This window comes from Penicillium cosmopolitanum (assembly GCF_028827165.1).
Source record: "Penicillium cosmopolitanum strain IBT 29677 chromosome Unknown utg000009l:1.0-9042332.0:1.0-9050551.0, whole genome shotgun sequence".
Taxonomy (NCBI): Eukaryota; Fungi; Ascomycota; class Eurotiomycetes; order Eurotiales; family Aspergillaceae; genus Penicillium; species Penicillium cosmopolitanum.
Genome location: NW_026622679.1, coordinates 2,109,296 through 2,128,930, shown reverse-complemented (window position 1 = coordinate 2,128,930; position 19,635 = coordinate 2,109,296). Strand labels below are relative to the sequence as shown.

Genomic DNA, 19,635 nt, shown 5'->3' with positions numbered 1-19,635 from the left:
ATAAAATTCAGCCGTGACTACTAGTATGGCTGCACGATGGGGCGATTATTCAGTGGTCCACATTTAGGCTAGAGGCACGATTTCATTGGCTACAGGATACAAACTGTGGTGCGCTGATTCAACGCCGGCCCGATCCTTTACCTTACTTTGGTACTTCCGTAGTATGTGTCGTAACTCCATAGTTCCAGCGGTGGGGTTATCCGTTTGTCTGGTCTTTATCTCCCCTTCACACGGGCTCGACCTTGAAGCTCGGGGATGCATAAAGTCTATGCTGCACAGCTTGGCTTCCTTCATATTCTTTTTTTCCGCTCTTGTTTCTTCCTGTTAAACATATTTCTTACACTCGCTTGGTCCGCTTGGTCATCCTTTTTTTATATTTTCTTTTATTTTTAATCATCCGACACAGCTAACTGCCATTTTCGACCCCTTCTCCCTCGCCTACGATTTTTTCTCTCTTCACCTTCCTTCTACGAGCATGGCCAGCCTAAATGAGCAGAAACCTGACTCGAGCCCCTCAACTCTTAATGGGGCGGAGGAATCCCACGATCTTGAGAAACAACCATCTCAAACTGCAGCCACAGATCTTGCGAGAACACTCACCCAAACCATGGTGCCAGACCTTGAGCAGAATGTCTCCCGAACTACTGCCCCAGAAATCCAAGGACCAAAATTCCCCGAGACTGATCTGGACCAGGGTTTAGTCGGGTGGGATGGTCAGGATGACCCCGAAAATCCTCAAAACTTTGCTTCCAGCAAAAAGTGGGCTCTTCTTGCCTTGATCAGCGCCTTCACATTTCTTTCACCTCTTGCATCTAGCATGTTCTCACCTGCAGTTGTATTTATGGCCAAGGAATTCCATCAGACAAATGAGACTATTCTTGCCTTCACTGTCAGCATCTACCTAGTTGGATACGTGGTAAGTGACAAACTTGAAATTATCGGATCCCAGACAAGTTCTACAAGTACGGTCGTTCTAACTGTTCGAAATCTTATATATAGTTCGGTCCTCTGGTACTTGCCCCCCCTTAGCGAGATTTACGGTAGACGAGTGGTTCTCAGCGGCGCCAATTGGTTCTTCGTTGTCTGGCAAATCGGATGCGCTCTCGCCAAAAACATTGAAACGCTCATCGTGTGTCGACTATTTGCCGGTATTGGTGGATCTGCTTGTATTACACTTGGAGCTGGTGTTGTTGCAGACCTCTTCCCAATAGAAATGCGCGGAATGGCAACCTCCATTTGGAGTATGGGCCCACTGATTGGACCTGTAGTAGGCCCAATTGCTGGAGGATTCCTAGGCGAAGAGGTTAGCTGGCAATGGATCTTCTGGTTGCTGCTCATTGCAGGTGGTGCTATGCAGCTCGGTATCGAGCTGCTTAATAAAGAGATACGCCCCTGTTTTGATCAAATGGAAAACCGCAAAGCTGGCAAAGGAACTGGGTCGCACGGACTTGAAAAGCGCCTATGATGTTGATAGCGAGCCCCTCTCAGACAGCCAGCTTCTGAAGCGTAGTCTGATTCGACCGGCTCTGCTTCTTTTCAAATCGCCTATTGTGTTGCTTCTTTCAATCTACATGGTCAGTGGTTTTGCGCTCTTCTGTGATGCATTTATTCAGAGAACAAAATGGCTAATTCTGAAATTAGTCGCTCGTCTACGGTCTACTCTACCTCTTTTTCACGACCATCTCCGATGTCTTCACGAGTACGTATGGCTTTACTGTCGGATTATCCGGTCTCGCATACCTCGGCATTGGTGTTGGATTCTTTGGAGGTCTTGTCTTCATCGCCTTGACGAATGACCGCATTGTTCAGAAACTCACTGCCCAGAACAAGGGCAAGTTCGAGCCGGAAATGCGTCTTCCGACAATGATCATTTTTGCCTGCATCCTGCCTATTAGCTTTTTCTGGTATGGGTGGACCGCCGACAAACATGTCCACTGGATCGTGCCTATTATTGGGATGTTTCCCTTTGGTGTTGGCATGATGGGTGTCTTCATGCCCATCCAGACATATATCATTGACTGCTACCCGGCCTATGCAGCATCGGCCAACGCAACCTTGACAGCAACGCGATCGCTTGTTGGTGCATTCCTTCCACTCGCCGGCCCAGCCATGTTCGACAGCCTTGGCCTCGGCTGGGGAAACTCGCTGCTTGGATTCCTCGCACTTGCTTTTGTTCCAATTCCTATAATTTTCACTAAATATGGCAAGACAATCCGAGAGAAGTGGCCTGTTAACCTCTAAGGCGAAAAGGTTGACATAAAAACGTTATTGCATCGAGTTGGAATGCACAAGCATTATCAACCATGGAATTTGTCCATAGCTTATAGATTTCCCTAAATATAATATAGAATTAGCACGCTTTCACCCCCATTTTTCATAAAATTACTCTTCCTTCCGGCAGTACTACTACTACCATCCACCCTTACATGTTATCGCGGAAATGGAGTCGTCAACGTCCCATGTTAGCTACTTTTCCCCTCGTTATGGAGATAAGTCTAAGTCGCACTCCAGTTGTTGCCTCCTCCTCTTGCTCTTCAGATGGCACTTGTCTATCCACAGGTTGGAGAGAAGCTCTCAGATATGCGTACAGACGACGTCAAATTCGATGTGGACAACGAAAGGGCCATATGGAGAAAGCTGGTTTTAAACAGCATTTTCAAGACTGAGAGAGACCCCAGTTCCCATTAAGGGCAGACACATCTATTATATTAAATGTTTGAATTTTCAAGTACATCCATGGATGGTACCGGGAAAATATATTGTAACTTCACACTATGTTGAAAACAAGCGAACCAACATCAACGCCCACCATGAGGTTGGGGTGTTTATTTATAAACTCCTGCATAAGACCCCAACCTTCCTCTTTCATGAACGTTTCATAAAACGCAGGTTTAATGCGGATCTGATTGTCTTCGTCACGATCAAGAATCTTCACGCCCCACGGCCATCGGATCTTAACAGAACACGCCAAGAGTCCAAATAATTCATCCCGATTATTCTCATAGAGCGGCCATTGATGTACCAGATTTGATCTCAGTTTAGGATATGGAAGAGAGCTTATTGCGATGGGGTGCTCAATCTCAAATTGTTCCTGGAGGGGATGGGTGAATGTGGGCAGTTTTGCGAAAGTCTTTGGACTTGGTTCGATGATCCATTTCGAAAAGTGGTATATTATCAAACCCATTGCTAGTCTCTCTGGGTCACGAACCGGTCGTCTCTCGATGAAGGTATGGATCACGTTTGCTAACATGTTGGTCCTGCTACCATACAATATATCAAGTGGTGATTCTGGCGTATCGGGGCACTGAGCGATCATCTCTGGATATGCAAGCCACGGAAGGGATGAAGTCTCAATGCTGGAGAGATTGTCGGAGTAAAGAGGAAGCTCATTCCAAGGTGAGCTGGAATTTATCGAGTGGGCCGCCTTAGGGGTTTGCGGCAATGACGCCGGTGAAGTCGAGGGGGCCATTGAGCAAGCCAGATGATTCGCCATATCCAAGGAATTCGATCCTCCGGGCACGCAGCTTTCTCGTGGGAAAGAGTGTCCGGCTTGTTCAGTATTCGTATCTTGAGTCATTGGGGAGTTGGAAGGCCCCGTCTCTTCTAACTTCTCATCCCATGAATTGACTACCGATCTCAGGGCCTTTTGTCGTGCCACGAGAATTTCATTCTGCCTCCGAAGGCCGTCAATTACCCCAAGGAGATTTTTCACTCCAGTGTCATTGTGATATTGTTCACAGTGGGCCACTTGTGCCTCGAGTTTAGCTGTGTGGCGTAACTTCTTGTCGCGCAGGTTCTGCTGCGCACGACGATCCCGGTCACGCTTTTTATCAGCCGAAGACCGGTCTGACATTGATATACACCCCACGTCAATCTTGTCAACGAAATCGATCGTATTTTACTGGACCGGAGAAAGTGAGATGAAGTTTAATGACGTGGTGGTTGATGGATATATTGTGCTTCGGAATAATACATTGTCCGCTGCATAAAATTTGTACACCTCAAATCCCGGGCGATGGCAAAATTACTACTCGTAGTAGCGAAACTTGACATCTGCCATCATCCATGGATCCATGTTCCTACTACTACTACTACTAGTACTCCAGGGCTACTAGTAGTAATAGCCCAAGTAATCCCAAGGTTACATACTAGGTGTACACCATCACCAACTTTGAGGTGCTCAGGTAATATGTTCAATCTCATTTGAATAGGCACCGTGAAAATTACTAGTAACATATTGGATTCATATTCATGGAGAAACTTGTTTTTCATTACATCTCTCGATAAAGCCTATCCCCAGGCATTTGTAATAACTGATGAGCATACTAGGATGCAGTAGCCTGGCCATCGACATAAACAATAGCGGGGAGGTGTAGAGTATCATCACAAGGCATGTTGGATGCAGAGAGGACATATGCAATTACCAAGTGATCACATGCAACAATAAGAAATGCAGGGTAGCTAGTGTATGGCAACATCATTCATCAAGCCGAGAACAAAGATGCAGATAGAAGTTTAAGTATGAAACGCCGTGGATGCAGGGTGGGGTGAGGTGAGGAGAGCGGGTTGTCAGATCAGACAGATGTGCCAAGTGAACATATGGGGGTTGATCGCGACAAGGGCCGATTACAAAGGAGACAACACCAAGGTTGTGTGTGCAAATAATGGGATCGTAAGACATCATGAGGGGATTGAAAGGGAATAGGGGGATAATGGGATAAATGGACAAAGAATCGAAGGGGGAGCGTGAGAGCAGCTTGAGAGCACATCAAGGCCGCAACTCACCACCTAGTTGCAAGGCCAGGCCAGCATCTTTGGGGATTCTAGGGCTTGAGGTGCTGGGAGGCACGAGAGCATCGAAATTCAGTCGTTTGCGAGCATCCTTGGTAGACAAGGGAGTTCGACCAGGGTTGCCAGGTGTACGGCCACCCCATGCTGGCTGGGCTGGACTTGGGGTCACATTCACGAAATCGGCAAAGTTGAATTGTTGACCAGGAGTTCCGAGACCCGGGGTCAACGACGGCAGGGCAGCGTGTTGGCTGGGAGGAGTTGAAGGCGGGAAGGCTTGGTTTTGCGACCCCCCCTGCGACACGAGCTGGTGTTGGAGAGTTTGCGAGGTAGAGCAGTAAATCGGCACCATCCTCATGCTGTGCTGTCCGATCATTGCGTGGCAGGCGGGCATGCTTGGGAGGCGGGGTTCGCGGAGGCGAGGAGCCTACCATGGAGCTCACATTCTGAAAGCTATGCAAAGGGAGATCGGGGTCGTTCTCCTCGTCAGATGGGCCATGGTATACTGGAGATGACAGCTCAGGAATGGGAGCCTCGGACATGAAGGGCACATGAGTCTGTCGGGATGTGAGGTGTCGGTTGAGACCTGGGGAGGATTCGGGAAGCTGGTATGATCTTTTCCAAGAGACTCGTGGAACCTTTGCTGGTCGTTCTGCGCCTGAATCAGATCGCAATCGCTTGCGGCTGGCAGACAGCATGGGCTGCATAACCCTGGAATTGAAAGTCACGGCATGCTTGTTGCGAGCCGACCGAGGAAGTTCCTTGGAGTAGGTAGCGGCTTGGAGGGGAGGCGAGGTGAAGGGAGTCTCGCAACGGCTGCGTGAGAAGTCGGAGGAGGAATCGGAGGGTTTGTCACTGTCCAAGGGAGAGACGGAGTTCAGACCATGAAGCCGGCCATGTTGGTACTTGAGTTTTGCTAGACCCAACCGATCCTGCAAACTCAGGGACACCTGAAATGAGTAGATTCTTGGTCAGCCCAGTTTTCTCACAGGAGGTCCTTGGCAGGATATCCGCAGTCTTGGAAGTCCCTTTTGGTGCCTGCGTTGACATATGCACCTTATTGGGGGGGGGGGGAGGGTGGGAAGTTCCAATGCCTATGATGGGGTTGTGAAGGGATCTCTCAGGGAAATACTAATACTGACTTGGGCAATATCAATTTTGCGAATGGTCTTTTCCGCCGAACCTGGCTGTGACATCGTCATGATGGATAATAGCAAAGGGAAGAGAAAGGCCAACGGAAGGAGTGTCGAAGGCCTTTGCGGGTTCAAGTTGCAGTTGCAGTTGCAGTAAGGGCGGCTGGGAAAGAGAGAGGAGAGGTCCGATGTCCGATGTTCAATGTTGAATGGCCAATGGATGAGCGGAGATGGAATCCACTTGGGGGGGAGGGAGCCAACGATCGGACAAATGAGAATTGACGAAATAGCAAAAGGTACAGTACGAGTAGAAAATTAGAAAAATTAAAAGAATAAAGAATAAAGAATAAAGATCAAAAAATAAGGTGGAATGCTAGAGGTTATATCTGGAGGTACAGTAGAAGTGATGTTCTCCATGGCCTTTGTGCGTTGGCCGTAAAACGCGTGCCGCGTTTCCATTTTTCTTCCCGACGCGCTTTTCGTGTTTGGTCAGCAGCCTAAGCCAACTCATGATCTCCAGGTACTCCGTACTCTGCAGGGGAAACAGACTACCCAGAACAGAATCCAGGATGAAAAATTGATCTGTCAAGTGGCTCCATCTCCAGCTCTTGGTGGTCCCCACTCGACTCCTTCAGCTAGAGCCGTGTTTGTTCAAGATTTGCTGTTTGAGAATTCCAGTGGGACCAGGGGGACCGTCGCCAGGGGGGGCATCTCTGGCATCTCTGGCATACCAAATGAGATTCCCGATACCAGAGCGATATGGGCACCGACATCGATGACATCGACAACATCGATGACATCGAGGGTCCTGGAGAGAGATGAACGTTGCTCGATCCGGCATGCTGGCGATTGCCGTTATCGTCAATGAGGCGTTGCACGGACCTATCACGAGGTCTCATGCCTCATGCCTCATGCCTCATGTCTTCTTTGCAGGTGGTGTTTATTGGGGATGGCGGGGGAGCAATGCCATACAAAAATAAAAATATAAAATATAAAATATAAAATATAAAAAACCTTCCGGTGTTGAGGATAATGGCCGATTCCAGCCATCCAGCCCTAAAGCTGACCAGGAACCAGAACAGCCTCACCCGTGGGGTCGGCATTTCCGGTCAGACAAGATGACGGGGAGCCAATGGTCAGGAGTTACCCGATATTCCAAGATTAGCCCGCCTCTCCTAAAGAGCCAAGTTTCCCGACCCATGCGATGCGATGCGATGCGATGCGATGCACAGATCGCGTGTCCTGCAGACCAATGCGAGCCGGAGCCTTTCAGTCGTGCAGACCCACCATGGAGAGATAGCAGAGCAGAGCATAGAGGGGGATGTCAGGCTAATCCCACTACGTCGGGGACAGGGGCGCAGTCAATCGCAAGTGTGGTTTGAAGAAGGGCCGACGGTGCAAAAATGCAGCATACGGATGCAGAGTTTGACCTGGAATATGCTCTGGAATACGGAGTACTAGTACTCGTACTTCGTACTCTCTGATGCTCTGAGGGGAGAGGAAGGTTGGCGATACGCCATGCAACAAGCAGCCTAGCTTGTGTACCCGCTTCTTTTTTTTCCGCATGCTTACTGGTACTCATCGTGCCGGTATAGTTTGTCATATTGATCTTTATTGTACTCGTGGTATTGACGGAGGACGGAGTACTCCGTCAATAGTGATCCGTGAGTTGAACTGAGATATTGCCAACACCATAGGTACTACTAGTACTAAAATAACACCTGCCTCCATACGGAGTACTCGTACTTCAAGTTGAAGTATGCTCAGGGGGAAGAGTTCAAAGCAGGGAATTGGGCTTGGTATGCGGTTAGCCCAGACACTAGATCTTGAGCTAGCAGTCTTAGGGCGATCATGGGGAGATCCACCGGTGAAACATTGCGACTCCTAGGAGAGTCAGAGGCGTCGTTGTCTCGCAGAGGGGGTACGTAATACTGGAAAAGACGTTGAGAGTGCGAGGAGTGGCCAAAGACGGCCAAGGTGGCCCGCTAAAATTATATCCCAACCTAAGGATGTCTTGGATGAGAGCAGCTCGTACGGAGTAGATGGGTGAATTGCTGTTCAACTTCTTCCCCTCCCCCCCTAATCCATCCCTACTACCCCAGCATACCCATTGCCATTGCCATTGTCTTGGTCTTTTTCTTATTTTCTTATATTTTTGGGGTTTTCTCTCCCCCTGTTCCTGGTTCTTGCGGGGCCACTCCAGTGCCACTCCAGTGCCACTCCAGTGCCACTCCAGTGCGGCCTCGTCACCCGCACGCCGCACACGCCGCAAACGGTCGCGCTCTCCTTGTTCCTGAGCTGAGTTGAGTCTAGCAACTCCTCTGTTTCACTTTTTTTTCACACCCTCTTCCACTTCACTCTCACTCTCACATACCTAGTCGCATCCAAGGCCTGGTTCTTCTGCCGGCGAGAAGTTCCTGGCCTCATCTATCCCGATGCCTTTCTTCAAGCAGCTTCGTCGCCGGTCCAAGGCTAGCTTCAATGCTACCGACTCCAAGTCCCCTTCGACCAAGGTGGAAATGGTCTCGGGAAAATCCTCCTCCACGATCGACACTTCTTCCCACAGCTCCATCACTCCCCCATCGTCGATCAAACCGACCCTTTCCTCCCCGAATCTCCCTTCTCTCTCCGAATCAAATGGTACAGGTACCAGCATCGCCAGTACAACCAGCACACCCCTCCCTGCTCCCCCGCAACGGCCGGGCCCTTTGGTAACAACCCCGTCACAACGGAACAGCGTGGTGGTAGGTGTTCCCCATCTCTTTTTGTCTTTTTGCTTATTTCTCTTTTAACCCTATCACTAACCTATCCTTCTACAAACAGGGAAGCTCCTCTTCCTCCATCAATGGCATCTTTCGGACGCCCGCCCCGAGCTCGCCCTATGCTCCAAGGATTGTCTCAATCTCTGATAACAACTGGGTAAGCGCTGATGCTGGGAACGAATAGTGACAAACCGCCGGTCGCTGACACCAGCTCTCTCAGGTCCATCAAAAAGTTCTCCTCATCTATGGCCAGGTCGGCGACCCGCGTCAACACCCGCTGGACGGCAATTTGACAGTCTTCCATCACCAAGATAACTTCCCGTCGATCGGCTGGCCCGTCACGGCATCCCACTTTAAAGCTCTCGTTCATTTGGTTCCCGGCCCCAATCGCCTTCGCTTCGACTTCGTTTCTCCCAAACTATCGACAGGAAGCACCCACCCCGCTGTGCACTCTACATGGATCAATATCAACTACTTGCCGTTGGTCAACTCCCCGCCTCTGCATTTGGTGATCCTACTTGGCAAGGACTCCGATGGTACCTACGATGCCGTACCGGAAAGACAAGAGCGGGAAGGTAATGGTCTCGAAACGGCCATTCGAAAATACCGAACAGCTGCATACCTCTGGCAGGCTTTCACTGGAGAGCAAATGTATCGCAACAACCTCGGCCGGCGCTGCTTTCGATTTGAGGAGGAGTGGCAACCAGGAAGTCTCAGTCGCCGAGATTTGCCCGCTGGCCAGATGCGAAACGAAGCCAAGATCCACGTTATTCGCTCCAACAAGACCGTCGCCGAGCTAAGAGATCTCGAGATTGCTCAGCAAAACCAAAACGCCAAGAACAGAGACGAGCTCTTCAACATTGCGAAAGACGCTGTGCGCAGTCATTTTAACACACATTCCGGACAGAAGCAATACGTGTCTGTCCTGCTTCTCGACTCTCATTGGGATACCGGTGCACAAACTATCACCGGCCATGCTGCTCTCGGCTCGGGCGACGACGACATCAAAATGGCCATTTTTGGGTCACACTGCCTGCAAAGCTACCCGTCATGCTTGGATGAGGTAGTGGATGCATTTTCAGACTGCACGCGAACAGATACCAACTACGTGGCCAACGATAGCGGGGAGGCTGGCTCTAACTGGGAGTCCGCCAACCTGGGAATTGGAGCTCATCTCCACGAGGTCGGTCACCTTTTTGGTTGCCCTCATCAAGAAAGCGGTATCATGTTGCGCGATTACGTGCAACTCAACCGATCCTTCTTGACAAAAGAGCCATTCTCAACCCGTACAAAGGCGCAAGGCCTGAAGATCTGTTTGCCGAATGACGAATGTGGATGGCATCGCTTGGATGCGCTGCGTTTTCGATTCCACCCGGCGTTCCGTATGCCAAACGATGCCCCAGTCAGCTCGGATGATAGCGTTCAAGTATGGCCAGTGGAAAATGGCAAAATATTATTCACTGCGTCATCAGGAATCGCGTTCATGGAACTGTACAAGGAGGGGGATGATTTCTGTCACGACTTCATCGAGTACCTCAACACCGAAAACAGCAGCAACGGACTACCGAAACAAATTACCATTACTGAAAGCGAGCTCCGCCAAAAGGTCTTCGGAAACGAGAAGGAGAAGAAAAAGAAGATCCGATTGGTGGTCTACTCCGGTGCATTGGGCAGTTACACTGTTGAAGACGTTGGTCTTTTAAAGTCCAAGAGCTATCTTGTCAAGCTCCCAAAGAGCCAGACTGGCTACAAAAGTGGAATTCTGGGCCAGTCAAACATGGAAGGCAGCGAGCCCGAGCAGCTTCTTCTCGAGTCAGCCTTTGTCATGTCGAAACTGCTGACGTCCATCAAAGTATACCACGGTTCGGCCCTGGATGGTATTGAGTTCTGCTATGAGGACATGACCAGCCAGCTCTTTGGCAAACGTGGTGGCAAGCCTGGCGGGGATGAGTTTGTTCTGGATGTTCGACGTGGGGAGATTCTACTTGGGTTTTACGTCCGAGCTGGACTTTGGATCGATGGAATCGAAATTCTCACCAGTCATGGGAGAAAATCTGGTCTCTATGGAAACGCCACGGGCGGAGCAGGGTAGGTCTTTTCAAGTCATGCGCCGTCACCAATCTGAATGCGGATACTAACTTCTTACTCACCTAGACACACATTGATACCGCCTTTGGGATATAAGATTGCTGGTGTCTCTGGATCCTCCGGTCCTTGGGTAGACGGATTTTCTCTCATCATTCAGCACTGAAGACTGCCCCCGGGCATCACACAGCTAGTTCCTCCGAACTTCAAGAAGGAACGCCATACCATGTTTCATTTTTCTACATCTCCTCCCTGTGGCAGGATTGGCATTTCAGGGGACAGGCCTGGCCGGGAATAGCCAGCACATACAAATGGTTCTGTTAGACTCTGGGTACCTTGTTCATATGCGTTGCACATTTTTATTTTCTTCTTTCTTTTGGGAGGGCGTTTTTGGGGTCACGGTGGCATCAACTCATTCATTGTACTGCTGCTCCCTTCGGTTGGGCTCAGAAACATCGCAGATTCGCGAAAGGACTACGGGATACCTTGTATAAGGAACATTCAGATCGGGCCAATAGTTTATAGAAGGTAATATTATGGACTGGGCATGCCCAGAATTCAATGCTCGCCACACCTAAACCTACACAACTGCGGTTGTCTTCTTCGTTCTCAGGGTTTCCATCGTATGGTTTCCTTCGTATGTATGTTGTGCACTTCAAGTTCACATTGAATTCAATTGGAGCCGCATGGGCCGGGTTGATGTCATAGCGGCGTGTTAGATCATCGATCCCCTCAGCACAGCCACACTTCAAGTTTGATTTGTGTCTCCAAATAGATCAGATGAGATCGAGCAATGCTGATATAAATAGGTATCGAGATATCTCTTCGTACAGTATGTATGTACATACATACAAACTTCGAGTTGCTGAAAGTTCCACCCAGGGGTCCGATATTGATGATCACTGGAACTCTTTCCCAAGCAGATACTCCGGATAGTCTGATTCGTCAGGACGAAGTGGCGGAATGAATGAACCAATAAAGGTAACGCCTGTCGGTCAGTGATTGCATGGGATCCTTTTTACGCTTCGAGCTCATTCGAGAAGCACAGTACATGCGTCCTCCGTACCTTGTACGTGGCACAATAAATATCGGTGCCTGCATGTACGTTACAGTACTCTGGGACACTAAAATCCTACTACCTAGGTACAAATTCGACCTGTGCCTTCCTAAACGATCTTGCAATGACGGTGGGCTTAATACGATCCGAGTTTGAGATACTATGATCCACCAGCCTGAATAATTAGACATTCTACTACTACATACTTACTACTACTGGTAGTAGTACATTGTATTTCGTACTTCTGGTAGTTCGACTATGGATACTAGTACTTATAATAACCCCATACTACAGTACGCAACTCGCTAGGCAATTCTGTTCACATTCCAATCCCACCCTGGTTAACAGCCCTGGAGATCTCGTCCATACAGTACTATGTTTTCAGTATGAAATTTTCTGAACCTCAAGCTAGTAACACCCATGCTCCAAAAGGAAGACCCATGACTGCTTTTCGCCACACCTTCTTCCCCCCCGGCTCAATGACAAAGGCTTATTGGTTTACTGTCTCCATTCCGCCCGTCCCGCTCCCCGCAAGCTCCAAATCTCTCTCTTCTTTCTTTCGCCCTACCCTCCACACATCCATCCCTGTGGCTCCATGTGGCGCAGGTTGACTCACACAGTCGGATGCCCGAATCCGCAGTGGCAAAGACCTTCACTGCGCCTGACTGGCCCAGTCTGCTCGTCTCTGGTCGCACGCACGCATGCACATGCGACGTCTGACCTTTTGGCCCCCCTGTCCCGCCCTCTCGTCGGGATGACGGCAGTGATCGCCATTGCTGCTCCCCTCACCCCCCCGTCCATGCGGATAAAGCAGCCACCTTCTACTCGTACGCAACCGCACAGCAATGCACTAATACTGTACCTTTGTACCGCCCGAGGCATGCGCCCGACGAAGGCCCAAGCTCCCATTTATCTGGCGCAGGGCTGTAATGATCTGCGGTGCCGCCGACGATAAACGAGAAGGTCTCGCATCGTCGCGTTCAAAGTGGTTGTTGGTGTTGTGGTTAGCCCGATGATCATTAACCCGTCACCTGGTTCACCAGGTGCGTGTGTGTAGTACATAATAGACTGCAGCGGACGTGACCATACAACGCCCCTCGTTTCGCTCTCGCACCCAACAAATATGTGGCATCGCGACTTCCCGGACACAACAGCCGTGGCTCCTGGACGATCGTGCAATTGAGGAGTGCATGTTGCGGATCGATCACCCAATCATGACTCTCATCGATCTATATCGGGTGAATTTCCCTCCCTAACCCTAATGGGATTGCTATGTACAAATCTCCCCCCCTCCACTCCACAGACATTCATTAAATAAAGCAATATGAGTGGCAGAAAGGCACAAAAAGATGTGCATCTTCTGTACACATAGGGGTACAACCCCCGAATACATATCCGAGGATCCCTACTTCTCCACCCCCCAGTCAGTTGCGTCCATGGCGTACGCCCACGTCCGCCGCCTTCTCCCCGAAGACCTCAGATGACGTGGTGGCTGTTAACTCAGCAGTTCCTTTTTTTGGCCAATTGCGAACGGAACCAAACACCGAAGATACAACCCCCACTTCCAGTGGGTACTTTTGGTTGGTGCAACATACCCGGAGATATTTTCCTGACGTCACCAGTCTCGTACGCGGCATCGAAGAGATAATGTAAATACTACATACTCGTATGCTTGTTTCCGAATTAGACGTGATAATAACGAAAGGGACTAGCCAGATGGAATGGAAGTTGCGGATCACTTTTAAGATCTGAACGTTGAATGTTGAATATCCGGGTATTTTCTTCCCCCCGTCTTGGTGTGATGCTGGTTAGCCGCATTACCCACTTACTACTATGTAGCTAGTGAGATACTGTACAGATATTAACTTTGTATATAGTTTAATAATGATAATATTATCATATTTTAGGCAGATATGTCTCGTATCTTGCGGTCAAATAAAGGAGATGTCTTTTGTACAGCTCTCACGCATGCATACAGCATGAATATACGCCGGTGTCACGATGAACCGAGCATCCTTGCTGCTTTTGGCAACGGTGGCTCCATTCCTCTTCAACGCTTTGGTTCGGAGGCGGGTGCCGACCAATCAGAAGCAATATCGGCCTCCCCGGGCTGACGGGAGAGCTCGAATATGCCTATGAGATGGATCAGATATCAGATTATGGAATAAGCTCCTATGTTCTTAGGATCATGATAATTTTGTAATACATGGGAGTGGGAGAACGAAGTTTTGCAACTGCCATTGACCTCAGATCCAATCGAATCGAATCAAATCTGGTCGTCGATCGAAGATCTCCTGCCAAGAGGGATGCCAGAAGGTCCCGTGCGCGTCGGGGTGTAGTCACGTCACGTCAGGTCACGTATTGTATAAGGCACGTGCTCCGAGCCCTCCGATCTGTGATTTAAGCCTTTTGATTGGCGGGATGCCATTCCAGCAATGGCACTTCGCATAGCAAGCCCACGAGGCGTATTTATCAGTTTTGTCAGGGACTTGTAATGACTATGGGGATCCACCGGGATTTGACATGCTCAGAGTACGTAGCCCATTAGCCAGTATTAGTCCCCCACTTTAACGGTATTTTTAGTTATTAAACGGGCGCTATTGCCGCTGGCTACTGTGTATAAACGCCATACATGGAGGGTGCAGGCGATGGCGGAAAGAACGGATGAACGTGTTTGAGATAGATAAAGCGCGACGTCAACGTGCGTTTCTCCTGCCGGCGAGGAGTCTTTTGGTATGAACTTCCAAGTCCACAAGGAGGAACCCCAATCTGCCCTGACGATCAGATCGTAGACAGCAATTTGGTCCAGGGATGCCGACTCGACCTGTTCCCGATTCTAACTCTTGGTGACGTTTGAACCGTCATAGCACTGACATGTGCAGGAGTGCTGTCACCACATAGGTGCAGTGCAGCTACATCTGGTGAGAAATTGGACGATGATTCGATCCATGTTTACTCCGTATTAACTAGAGTCAATGGGATACTATGTATGTAGGTACATATTCAACGCCACGGGACCCCGAGAGCTACGGTCTCGGCAGCCGCCTATCACTCCCCACCGCACGACCACAGTGGTTCCGTGGATGGAGGAGATTCGCAAGCCACTCCATTCCTCCCGTTTTCGCGTGCTTTTCGCGTGACAAATTTCTGTTCTACATACTCCATAGGGTACGGAGAACCTGCCACCCACTCCTGGTACTCCATATGTACATCCACCGAGGGTCAAGTGCGTGATTGTCTGTTGTGCTGTACACATATGTATGTACATATGTACTGTACTCTGTAGGTAAACTTCGTTGCCTGCGGCTCCCGCCGAATCGTCATGTGGCGCTTGGTGGTGTAGATACATTTCCGCGCCGTTTGATTAGTGAAGCTCGGAACACCTTACCATCCATGTTCCCACCGCCACTTCAGCCACCGAACCCTACTAAAGGTGCCTGATAAATTGTTTCTCTGGTAACTTTTCTTTTCTTTTCTTAGGGTTCCACTTACACCCAGGAGGTATGTATGTATTTAACCGACGGGAGTGTATATATGGGTAGAGGAGCATTGACTCAGGCACCAAGGCAGGAATTATGTGGCGTCTTCTCTTAAAATGTGTGGGGGACCCGACAATATGGTAAGCATTGCCCTATCGATAGACGGAAGCTCTCCGGCTGGATCCAATGGTCGGTTCTTGACGGGAAAAAAGAAAAAGAACTCCGTATACTGTATACTATTGAAGGAATCAGTTGGAAACGGAAATGATCACAATTTGATTGACCCAAGCAGAATCCAAGGGAAACAAGGAGAATACCCCGACAATACCTCACAATACACTAATTATGTGTAAATTACCGGTTCCCGTGGGAGTTCTTTTTTTTAAATTGTAATCATACGTGTATTCTGTATCTCTCTCTCGAGTGGAGCATCTGATGTATTGGCGTACATTAGTACTCCGTACTCCGTACGAGTAGGGTACCCCCACTGATTACCGATTCGTCCTTTGGGTCTCATTCCACCTTTTCTCCATAATTCCTTTTCCCCCTCCCCTTAGTGTACACTCTCTCCCCAGTGCGGTACCAATCACTTTCATTCCATATTTGAATCTCCATAGAAAGAAAAAAAAAAAAAAAAAAAAGAAGAAATAATACACACAGTACACATACTACTGGCCTTTCCCCCCCAATGCGGCCCCTGGTCCTTATCGTTCAAGTGGCAACACTCTTCTTCTCTTTCTACTGTAATCTTCCGACAACTCTACTACTCCGTACACTCCACCATCATCCTCTCTTCCTCCCCCCCCCCTACCCAACCACATTGGCCCCTGGAAGTGTGGCTCAGTGGATGTTAAATTTTGCTGCTTCATAGTTCTCCTCTTTCATTATTGGAGGCCTCATGGACCGTACCGTCATTTCTATTTTTTTCTTTTCCCTATTCTAGTCCGTTCGTCATACACCGTGTCCACCCCTCCTTCACCCCTCGCCTCTTCAACCCAACTTCTTCTCATCTTCATAAAAAAGGGGCCTTGTCGCATACATTGAGAAATTCTCTTTTTTGCTTCTCTCTCTCTCTCTCTCCCTCTCTACTTCGACACCTTGATCACGCCCTTAGGCAACTCCGCCATTATCCGTGTTATTTGAGACGCCGCTTTTTTTGAGGCTCGCATTCCTACCTACCATCCTCACCACGGACGCGCAATCCTCATCCAACCTCCGAATTCGAACACCTACACCCATTGCAATAAATCAATCAAGCTCGAATCGACCCGCTGCCACATTCCAGATCTCCCCTTCGAAGTCCTTTCCCGAATCAATCAATCGTTGGAGGATCTTGAACTAGCGGGTAGGGGGAAGGTCAGAAAAAAAAAGCTTCCCCACTCCACCCCAACAGGTCAACTTCACAAGAATTTGTGTTTGTGACCTGTAGGAAGATCTTGCAATTAGATGTTCCTCCTGTAGAAGGTTCTCTGATTGATATTCCCTATTCATTTACACGCGTGTGATTTCTCCGCCGCGGAAAATCCCACCCAGAAACTCCGCCCTCGATGTTCCGTAACCGGTGAGTCCCCGACCTTCAAGCTATCAACCGCCTCTGGTCGCATGAACAGTCACTAATCTTTTTTTTCCCTGCATTTAGAAACAATACCCAGAAGCCTGATGATGAACTCATCAGTCGCTTCCAGGAAACATTTTCTGAGATAGTTCCCGGCGAGAAGGCGACCACGAGCTTGAAGGACACACCGGAAGGTATGTGGCCAATAAGACAGTGGATTTGGAAGCGGGTGCTGATTTGGCCATTTTTGGATACAGACCGATGAACCACGATCCTCACTTAAAGATGGAGGAGGTTGGCATGAAATTTCACAATCAACGAACCCCTCGCAACCTGCAGGATCTCAACTTCAGCCCGTCATGGATGGACCCAACCGCCATGCAGATGATGTCCTCTTTTGCTGGACAACATCCTGGTTTCTATACCCCCAACTCCGCCGGAATGGGTGCTGTCTTTCACAATGAAGCCGGAGACCTCCACACACCGACCGCTGGTCTGAATATGATTACGCCACTCTCTGTCTCAAATGCCATGCCCGGTTCTCAACAGGGTCACCATCCCATGCATATGGACCAACAACTTCAACAGCAGTATCTTTCGCAACAAATGCCAGATATAAACCCCTATATTCAACAATCATCATTTGCTCCTAGTGCATTCATGCACCGGGATTCCTTCGACGCCATGGATGAGTCGGGCGACAATCAATCCCTTCCCAGCTTACCAGCCGACCAAGCCTCTATTGTGACATCCTCGACAGATCATTCAAATGGGTTGTCATACGCCCAAGGCGAAAAGTATGTGCTCGCTCTTGAAATTAGTTCTTGATTCAATGCTAATAATATTATAGCTTCCGATACAATGTCACTCTGCGAGCGCCAACCGCAATGGTGAAACACAAGCGAGAAGTCCCAATCAGCTACCTCAATAAGGGACAAGCCTACAACCTGACAGTGATAGACTCAACCCCACCCCTGGCCAGCTCCGAGCCTGTGAAATACCGGACATTTGTCCGCGTTTCGTTCGACGAAGAACAGCAAAGGGCGAAACCGTCAGTCTGCTGGCAATTATGGAAAGAAGGCCGAGGATTGAACGAGTCACATCAACGCGGAGGAAAATTGTTGGCCGTGGAATACGTTGACCCTCTCCCCGGGGGCGACGGCAACAAAAACCGCCAGATCCAAATCGAGCAGATGTCATTCGATGGATTTTGTGTTACTTGGACGGCGAACCCGGGAACAGGTGCATCCGACTGCACTATTCCCGTACGATTCAATTTCTTATCAACCGATTTCAGCCATTCGAAGGGTGTCAAGGGTATTCCGGTTCGATTATGCGCGAAGACAGAGATCCTCGTACCAGGGGAAGATTCCGGTGTATCACGCGAACCGGAAGTATCATACTGCAAAGTGAAACTTTTCCGTGACCATGGCGCAGAGCGCAAACTATCCAACGACGTCGCACATGTGAAGAAGACCATCGAGAAGCTGAAGCAGCAAGTCGCACAGGCTGAGATGGGCGGTGGTTATGGCAAGCGGAAACGTGGCAGTGCCGCCCCAAATGTGAAAAACGACCGGAACATGAAGGGCTCGAAGCACAAGCGCACTTGGTCGACAGGCTCTGATGATGGACCCGTGGACAAAATGTCCTTGGAAGATGATCTTCAGGCCAAGCTCGCCATGATGCAGGACATGTTCTCATCAACACGCACCGTGAGCGTTCTTGCGCTTCGCGGCGAACAGGATGATGATCCCGATCTTTTCCCGGTTCGAATGCCAGCCGACGGTGACAGTGCTCAAGTGGACGGTTTGGAACGCCAGAACCACAGCGCTTCCCACTCCATGGAATCGTTGATTCTTTCTCCGAGTAGCAGCAACGCTTCTTTGAATTCTCCCCGTTTAGGCAACTTTACGAGTATGAAGAACTCTTCCGGGGTTCACAAGGTTGCTACAGAGGATTCCACGATAGGCTATATCGAGGCTATCGATATCGACCCGACCTATCATCCTCCAGCAGAGCGACCACCCAAGCCGAGTAAGTTCGAATAATACTCCACACTTAGGATTTATTTACTAATGGCAAATTAGTCGCATGCTTCTACGTTAGATTTGCCGGAAACGACCAACATCCCGACTTTTACCGAGCGATCTACCTCACAGAACGTACCGTCCGAGACCTGATGAAGAAGATCTCCGAAAAGCACCACATCGACCCATCACGCATCGTCCGTATCCTGCATGTCAACCAGAACGGACTTCGGATCATGGTTGATGACGACGTCGTGCGCGAGCTTCCAGAAGGTCAAGACATGATCGCCGATATTTATGAAGCTCAAGGCCCTGGCGGCGGCTTCCACGGGTCTCCCATGGAGATCAAATTAACCTATTAATTCAACCTCAAGCCACGCAAAAGATGAACGACCTTCTTGAGCACTCATCTCTCTGGGATACATTAAGTCTCGTTGCTATCTTTTTCTGCCCCACGACATATCCTGGGTTCTGTTCTCGTGGGCTAGCTTGTCATCTGCCCTGCCTGGATCTCGATTACACCTGGCGTGTACGTCGTCGCAGGAACATCTTACTCGCAGCCGACCTCCTGCGACCTTATTCTTCTTCTTTCAATTTCATTATTTTTTATCTCATTGGGCGGTCTATCATCATTTTGGGGGCGTTGGACAGGGAGACAATACACGAGTCTCCCGGCAATGATACCCTGTCAATATATGTTTTCTTTTTTCCCCTTGTTGATAATTTCTTGGGTTTGGTCCTGTTACGTT

The 19,635-nt window shown here is 49.3% G+C and overlaps 5 protein-coding genes across 5 annotated transcripts; 3 read left to right on the top strand and 2 right to left on the bottom strand.

The window, feature by feature from the left end:
- Positions 1–475: 475 nt before the first annotated feature.
- N7509_008892 (MFS transporter) lies at positions 476–2,241 on the top strand (the record flags this gene model as incomplete). The annotated part of the gene is made up of 3 exons (XM_056633529.1): positions 476–1,394; positions 1,489–1,574; positions 1,642–2,241. The coding sequence occupies 3 exons, from the start codon at positions 476–478 to the stop codon at positions 2,239–2,241; spliced, it is 1,605 nt and encodes a 534-aa protein (XP_056484149.1).
- A 526-nt stretch (positions 2,242–2,767) lies between these two features.
- On the bottom strand, positions 2,768–3,853 carry N7509_008891 (bZIP transcription factor; the record flags this gene model as incomplete). Its single annotated transcript, XM_056633528.1, has 1 exon — positions 2,768–3,853. One exon carries the CDS (start codon positions 3,851–3,853, stop codon positions 2,768–2,770), a length of 1,086 nt encoding a protein of 361 aa, XP_056484148.1.
- Positions 3,854–4,823: 970 nt separating this feature from the next.
- Positions 4,824–5,990, bottom strand: N7509_008890 (uncharacterized protein; the record flags this gene model as incomplete). Its single annotated transcript, XM_056633527.1, has 2 exons — positions 4,824–5,738; positions 5,931–5,990. The coding sequence occupies 2 exons, from the start codon at positions 5,988–5,990 to the stop codon at positions 4,824–4,826; spliced, it is 975 nt and encodes a 324-aa protein (XP_056484147.1).
- A 2,366-nt stretch (positions 5,991–8,356) lies between these two features.
- N7509_008889 (zinc metalloproteinase family protein) lies at positions 8,357–10,934 on the top strand (the record flags this gene model as incomplete). The annotated part of the gene is made up of 4 exons (XM_056633526.1): positions 8,357–8,665; positions 8,745–8,840; positions 8,904–10,771; positions 10,838–10,934. The coding sequence occupies 4 exons, from the start codon at positions 8,357–8,359 to the stop codon at positions 10,932–10,934; spliced, it is 2,370 nt and encodes a 789-aa protein (XP_056484146.1).
- A 5,917-nt stretch (positions 10,935–16,851) lies between these two features.
- N7509_008888 (grainyhead-like protein) lies at positions 16,852–19,248 on the top strand (the record flags this gene model as incomplete). Its single annotated transcript, XM_056633525.1, has 5 exons — positions 16,852–16,865; positions 16,944–17,053; positions 17,074–17,656; positions 17,710–18,893; positions 18,947–19,248. The coding sequence occupies 5 exons, from the start codon at positions 16,852–16,854 to the stop codon at positions 19,246–19,248; spliced, it is 2,193 nt and encodes a 730-aa protein (XP_056484145.1).
- Positions 19,249–19,635: the final 387 nt, after the last annotated feature.